Here is a 7,868-nt window from a genome sequence, read left to right as displayed (position 1 = left end):
AGTGCTCATCTTCACATTTGCAGGCTCACTGCCTTCAGTGTACTGAAATCATGGGTTTATTCTTTTCCGTAAATAGAACTCATTTTAAAATGGACACTTTTATGCATTTATTAAAACAGTCATTTCTTGGAGCCATTAAATCCTCAAATTAATGAGTAGGAAATCTATTTGTAGCTCTTTTGATTTGTGCTGCAAGCCTGCCACGTATTTGAATCAAATCAGTACCCACCAACATGGCTCCCTCCAGTAGTAGCTTAGATGGCAATTATCTCTTATATTTTGATTTTCAGATGCTGCAAATCATGAATAAACTCAATTTGATGCAGACTCAGGGTTAAAAAGAGCATCTAAGACATTTTGCTTGTCACATGTGGTGATTGTCACACAGTGGAATGCTGAACCCTGAGGGTCGCAGTGCTGTGTCTTGATGAAACTCCTGATACACAGACAATTTATGTGAGAAATGCTGAATACTCCTGAGATACTTCAGTGTTTTCAAAGTAGTGTATCTGGAGGATCAGAAGTTAAGAAATGATTTATTTTGGTGGCTTAATTTCACCATTTTGTGAAATACAAACAAACCCAATTTATCACTCTTGAACCCTGGTCACTCCTTTTCAACTTGACTCTTCCTGAATGGAGAGCAGCAGGAGGCAGCTGTCCTGTCATTATCAGTCACTGAGGGGTGGATGGTTGTGGGGCTTCAGCTTAAACAGCTGGCACATCTGTCCTACGTGATTACAGGGCACAGCTACATGTGGAGGAGGAACCAGAAATGAAAGCAAATTGTTTTCAAGGTTGTTTCCACATTAAATGCTAGAAAAAGAAAGGCCAACCTGTTGTTCCTGTGAAGAAACCAATTTCTCAATTACTAGGGAAAGATTTGTAGCTTTTTCTGAAAATAAACAGAAATAAAGTGAAAACCAGAAGAGTACAAAGGTAGGACAGAAGTGGGAAATGGGATTGCTTGCAGAGTCGGTAGGTATGTGTAGGTTAAATCTTGCAGATGGAGTAGGGACCTTCTAGCTTTTGAATTTTGGTTGCTGAGTTGTCATGATTTTGTTCTTAGCCACTGGTTTCCTTTTTCAGAGTTGATTTTTATTTGACTCGTAGGTGAACGGAAAACCATAGTGTCCTGCACTCGAATCATTAACAAGACCATGACACTGGTGAATGACAGTGACTGCCAGCGAGTGAATCGCCCCGAGCCCCAGGTCAGGAAATGTAACACACACCCCTGCCAGTCACGGTAAGGAGTTAAACAGTAATAAATTCCAATATCCTTTTCCTTCACAAATCACCCATTTCCAAAGCCTCCAACTGGTGAAGATGGTGAAAGTATCTATAAGTACTGGGACATATTGTTAGCCACAGTAACCAGCTGTAATATTCATTTCCTTTTGTTGAGCAGGTCAGACTTTCATTACCTCAGAGTCCTTTTAATTTGTATCCAGTAAGGCCAGATTCCATGCAAGCTGCCTTCATGCATTGTTTGGGAATGGTTTTCTTTTCCCCTTGGCTGCCTCTTGGGTGACAGAGCAACCTGCAGTATAAAGTTAGACAAGATTGCAGTGACTGGATATCTAGTCTTTTTTATAATTATTCAGTACAGAATAGGGTCTGATGAATTGTCAAACAGTGCCACAAAAAGCCTGGCAAACAAATGACAGTGTTTAAGCTACTATAGCTGACTTGCTGTGTTGCCTGCTTGGTCTGTATTAGCATAGTTCAGACTGGAAGCCTCTAGGTGATGAATGTCTCTTCTTCATATGAAGTTTGTACAGTGTTTAGCAAGACGTGCACGGTTTTGGAAACAAAGCTGAATCTTGCTGAAGTCAAGAAATTAGGATGGACCATGTTTTAGATGCTTTGCTCAGTAAGGGTGCTTTTCTGCATCAGTAGGAGTAAATAAAGATCTAATAGTAATAAGTGCTAAAACCCAGTAAAAACTCCTTTTACTTTGGCAAGCACTTGCAGCTGAACTGATGTTGATCTATGTTGTATAAAACATTTCTGACCAAAATGACAAAACACAGGAAGGCAAATTAATTTGTTCAGTTTGCTAACAAAAAAGTTTACTTTTTTGCTTCACAGTAATGTTTAGCATTGTGGAATATTGCAGAGGATCCAGTTTTGATAGTAGTTAGAACACAAAATCAACCTAGGACAAAGCTCAACAACATCTAAAAAAGCGTGTTCAAAGCAACCTGCTAGCTGTTGCATCTTGTATAATCAGATGAGCCAGCGAAATGCACTTCCAAAGCTAATCCTTCTGGCAAAAACAATAGAGAAAATGAGAAACAGCACACTTCCTTCTAATTAGACTTGCAGACCTGCACTCTGATTACAGTGCCTTGAAGCGGGGAAATCCAATGTCAGGTCATCCATCAATAAGGCTGTTTCAGGTTTGATTTTCTGTCTGCATTGCTATTATTGCTGCTGTACAATATTGTGGCCATAAAAGTACCACTGCTTTCAGTGGTACTGAAAGGTATGATGAGATACCCCACGTGCTTCTAGGTGTGCGAGAACCAAACTCCCAGTGACTTCAAGGAAACAACTGTCATTTCCATGAGGAAGTTTCCTAAATTCAGTGATGCTGGCATTTCTGTCATGTCATTCTTTCAGAAAAACAGAAACAAGGAGCATTTGCTTTTGTTTCTGCCCTGCCCCGTATTTCTTACAGACCTTTTGTTAAGCTATTAAGAGGAGACTGGTGTGAGCTCAGGCAGGTATATGGTATATACCACAGTTCCAAGTGGTAGAGATGAAGAAAAACAACTTCTAAAGCTCTGGAAGAAGGTTGCAGCTTCTGCCTCTGCTAGCTGAGAGCAACAAAGGGAGGTCTTGGCCACCAGGTCTGATAGAGCCCTAAGACCCATAGTGCTGATTCTCTGTGGGATCTCCTTGATCCTGAGCCCTTGGTTAAGTCTCTTTGTTGCACACTTTCACCAGACATTGTTGCCTTTCCAGTGGGTTAGGTTAAATCACACAAAACCTCCTGAGAAAGGGATACTCTGTTCTTATACCCAGATTGTGTTCCTTTGGGGATTCAGGCCCAGCCCTTGTTATTCCAAGGTATCTCTTCTTGTACATGGAGTTACCAGGCCACTTAGAGCCCTGTTTTCCCCTGAAGCAGTTAGCACTGGCGCAGTGACGCTATCATTGGTCCCTTTCTTTGAGAACACTGACAGCAAGCACCAAACATGCTTGGTACCCGGAAAGGCCACAAAATCCTTGCTGATGATCTGATACACCACAGTCCCTCACTCTCTCCGTGTAGACTACACTTTCACACTTAACATGCTTTTAACTGGAAACATTTTCAGAAGCACATTCTCTGTGCCTCTGTAGAATTTAAATTTCCACTTGCGTTTGCCCACCCAGATATTAGAAGTGCATGCTTAGCATATTCCCTGACCAAGAACATCTTAAAGAAACCATTCTCTTTCACCATGTCAATGCTTTTCTTACGAACCCTGAATTTGTGTTAGGGTTTCGAGTAAAATTATTGTAACATCTTGTTACAATAAGGTCCTTTCCCATTTCCGCTCGGACCTAAGCCCCTTACCTGAGTCCAGAAGGAGGAACAGAGCTTTCCTTTCTGTAGTAAACCTGCTCTGTTTTGTGAGGTTTGAACTACATTTACATTTTTACTCAAAACTTAAGAGCATTTATCTTTAGAGAAGGGTCTTATGGCCATCTGGGTCATAGGACACTCGGTCTCTGTTTCTCTTGTGGATGTGCTGTGTGACTTTAATTCGCCATCCCACGCTTTTGCTTCCACTCTCAATCCATGTATAATCTGGATTGCAAACTCTTTGGGATGGGGTGAGAACGTGTTGTGTAAATGGAGGAAGAGGAGGAGGCTGTTGCTGTTGATATTATGATAAAAATAAAAAATAATAACCCACATTATAGATATAAAGTGAGCAGGAGGAAAAGAGGGTATGATATTAATAACAGTGTCTCTCTTCCAGCACGATCCCAAAGTGCTTTGCAAGTTATATATCCCTTTGAACTTCAGCCACCTCTTGGGGAAGCCAAATAACGTGGGGCAGGGGACAATAGTTTCATGAGGCCAAGCAGAAGATTAGAACTCTGCAACTGCAACCCAGCACCTGAAAAATACAAAGCAGGATTGAAAAAAAGGATTGGATGCACTGACATGTTTTAAAATTAAACGTCAGAGAAGAGAATTTTCTTCAGGGTTTTGTTGAAACTGGCAAAAATAAAAGAATCTTTCATTCTTTATTATTGTTACTCTTTCACCTTTTAAAAAAATGCCTCTTTTTCTTCCTATTTTATTTTTTATGTTCCTTGACCCTCTTTTTCCATTAAATTCTTTACAGCTTCCTTTCCTGTCCCAACTGCACCCTATTAGCACCTCTTTATTCTAATCCTTTGCCTAGCTCTTTAGGTATTTTTTACAAAACTGTGCTGTAACCAGATGGAATCTGGATTCTTCATGCGGTGCGTATGGGTTGTTTCCAGCACACTGAACACCAACCCAAATATATAGGCAAACCCAGCACTCATGTTGGCACAAGACTTAGAAATCACAGATCACATCAGCTGTTATTACTGAAAACATAGGTCGGCCAGTGGCCACACACTTCAACATGCATGGTTGAGTCTATGAATATGAAACTGCTCCCCTCTAATGCAGGAAAAGAACCAAAACCACATGAAATTTCCCAACTGTTCGACTTGTAATGGCCTGTATGCAAACACTCTTAATTTTCCTCCTTTTTGCTGTAACAGATTTTAATAGAGGTTGAGTTCTTTCAGGGACCTGCTGGATATGCGGTGTTCCTACACAGATGCTTAACAGCAGCATAAAAGCCAGAAATCCCTTCCTTCATCTACTGAAAACCACAGGAGACCTGAACCCTTATTTTCACTGTTTGGGACTTGAAAGTATCTCCTGAGTCCAAGGGTTAGTTTCCTGCTAACTTGCATACCAGCAGCATGTAGAAACTGATTTAGCTCCAGTCTCCTTCCCTCACTGGAAGGCCCTCCTGTGACCTTGCTGTTCATGTGGGTCAGGATCTTTTATTTCCAACCTTAATTTGTCATTGCAATTTTTCAGCCATTTGTTCTTGCATCAGCTCTGTTCCTCTGCTTTTACAGTATCCCCGACCCCCCTCCACCCCCCCCCAGCTCTTTGCCTTGGGCTGAGTGCCATATGATACAGCAAACCATTGTATCTCCTCCTTCCATCATTTTGCTGGGCTAAATCCATTACTTTTCTTTAACTCCTTATTGGATCAGAGACTGCACATCAATTCTTCATTCCCTTGGTCACCTTCTCTACTGGTGTTCTAATTTACATTATTTCAGTTCATCATTTTAGTGTGCAGGTGACCAGAACTTTGTGGAGAATGCCAGTCTCAGTCCAGTCTAACCCTTGCACTCATAATCTCCTGCCTTCATTGGCAGTAACTCTCCTGATACATGCTTTGCCTTTTTCATGACTGCATCATATTTGTGGCTTACAGTCATTCTAGATGTTTTCCTCCTCATTTGTTTCAACATGGGAATCCTACTTTAACACAGAAATGCTTGTTATTAGTCCCTGAGCACACAACCTTGCACTGTATGCTATTAATTTTCATCCTATCTCTGTTATTGCAGCACTCAAGGTTATTCAATTCTTCCTGGATGACTCCTAATCCTCTGTTGTATAGACTTTGTATTGTCAGCATTTTCCCTATTTTTCCTTCTTTTTGTGCCAAGGTCATTAATGAACATACTAAATTAGATCAAATGCAAGATGGATCTTTCAGGAAGTCCACTGGTAACTAATCTGGATTCCCTTCATACCTGATACTCCTTCCCAGCACTACACTGCAGCCAGCTCTCACCTACCGTAGAAATTACACATTGATATCCATGTTTCCCAGCATATCACCAGTTCCTCCAACTTAAATAAGCAAAAGGAGGTTTTTACTGATAACCAAATAGATTAAATCTACCATGTTTCCTTTGTCTGGAAAAGCAGTTATCTTAATCACAGAATGCAGCCAGTGAGTTTTGCCTGGAGGAAACCTATGTTGCATCCATTGTCTTTGATTATTGTTTCCCTCCACATCTGCTCCAAAACCTGGATGCTGCTGAGGTCAGTTCTGTGGTTCCATGGATCACTTCTTTCTTTCTTTCTTTCTTTCTTCTATTCCCCTTTCACTTCTCCATCTGTGGACTGGAATCCAACGCTGTGCTTTCCAAGGGCTCATGTACCCCAGTGATACCCACTGGGATAAAAATGAAGCCAGTTACAAGAGCCAGCCAAGGCCTCAGCTGGCTCAGCATCTCACCAACCTGCCCAAAAGGCTAGAGACCACTCAAAGCATAGTGCCTCATTGTGTGATGGTTGATGGTGCTCATTGCTTTGATTGCTGGTCTGGTGCTAATGGTGCTCATCTGTATGACCCTTGCTGTCTGAGTGTCCACCTCTCCCTTTAGACTCCCCCATATACCTGTGGCAGTGCCCTGTTTAACAGTCCATGAGTACAGAAATCAGTCTCCTTGGTCTGTTTGCACCACGTTTATTTGTGTTATCATCACAGGTAGATAGGGAGCAAAACAGTTTTGGATTTATTTTGTGAGGCGAAAAGTCTTGCAAATAGTAGGATTTTGGGGGAAAGAGAATGATGGAAAACTCCTTGAGAATGTTAGCAAATTACTTGCAGGGCTGTGTGGCAATTATACTGAACTGGAGAGATGTACTGGGAGTGCTGTTAGCTGAAGGGAGTGAGCTAGACATTCAGTGCTTCCAAATGGATATGTTCTTTCATCAATGCAGTCAGCCTCTTCTGGGACCTGTACAACTGTTTATCATCCATAAGGTTCAATAGCAACAAGTTCAAAACCTTATCTGTGCCTTGTGCTAAGAAACATCTCTTTTGGTGTGCTTTGAGTTTGGTTACATGAAAAAAAAAAAGAAAAGAAGGAACAGCCATGAGGAAGGTTTCAAATCATTTTAGCCTGGAAATCTGGCATAAAGAGTAATGTTAGCACCCTCTGATCCAAGGAGGCACCACGTAAGAGCTCATTTTGAAGTATTTCCCAAAACTGGAGTTGGGATCTCTAGAATCAGTTTGAGCTTAATGAATTTGCCAGGACTGTGCTGGACCCTGTGCAAGACACGGTGGCTGCAGGCGGCGGAGCCAGCGGCCAATGCTGCGCCCTGGTGGCTGCTCTTCAGGGAACCGTCCTTGGCTGCTGGTGGTCGGCAGCTGCAGCAGGTCTCCGGTAGGTCTTGCAGGAGGAGAAGCCAAATGCTGAAGACTGGAAAGCCTGGGAGACTTCTGGGCACCTTTGTGAGCGGGGAGCTGATGTCCTGTTGTGGGCAGATCCAGTTATCACCATCCACTAGAAGGAGACAAAATCACACATATTCCAGGTTGTAGGGAGGTCCTCAAGTACAGCAGCCAGCAATCAATACTAGTTAGCTACTGAAAGACAAGAAGATATTTTCAAGCAAATCCAGGAACTCAACTCAATGAAGCAATCTTTCAGAGAGTAAGAGAAGACTTGGGAACAGAGAGTAGAATGAGGAGGGCTTATTTGCTCCTTATAAATGCATTTACGTCAAATAATTCAAGATGACTTGCTAGAGCAGAAGTCAATTTGGCATTAGTTTTCACGTAGAGTCATGAGACAGATTTCTTAGCTTTGGTGTAAACACCCAGGCTGAGTTACATCACATTTTTTCCCATTATAATGTTTGACTCAACAGCCTTCTGTTTGAACATTACCTTGTTTTAAAATGTTAAATGATCTGCGCCCTTTGTTTTGAGGCTCTTCAGGCCAAGTGCAGTCTTTACCCACAAAGAAGGATTAGCAGGATAATCTAACAAAATATG

General features: G+C 41.8%; 1 protein-coding gene across 1 annotated transcript in view; it reads left to right on the top strand.

Moving 5' to 3' along the window:
• Positions 1 to 7,868, top strand: part of ADAMTS17 (ADAM metallopeptidase with thrombospondin type 1 motif, 17) — a 160,380-nt gene that overhangs the window by 125,294 nt on the left and 27,218 nt on the right. The window contains exon 18 of the mRNA XM_010018623.1: positions 1,114 to 1,249. Coding sequence (XP_010016925.1) covers positions 1,114 to 1,249 — 136 coding nt within the window. The remainder of the gene's footprint in view (positions 1 to 1,113; positions 1,250 to 7,868) is intronic.

The sequence above is a fragment of the Nestor notabilis genome, unplaced genomic scaffold (assembly GCF_000696875.1).
Source record: "Nestor notabilis isolate BGI_N333 unplaced genomic scaffold, ASM69687v1 scaffold12197, whole genome shotgun sequence".
NCBI classification, from domain to species: Eukaryota; Metazoa; Chordata; class Aves; order Psittaciformes; family Psittacidae; genus Nestor; species Nestor notabilis.
Note: the sequence above shows the minus strand (reverse complement) of the source record. Positions and strands in the feature narration are given on the sequence as shown.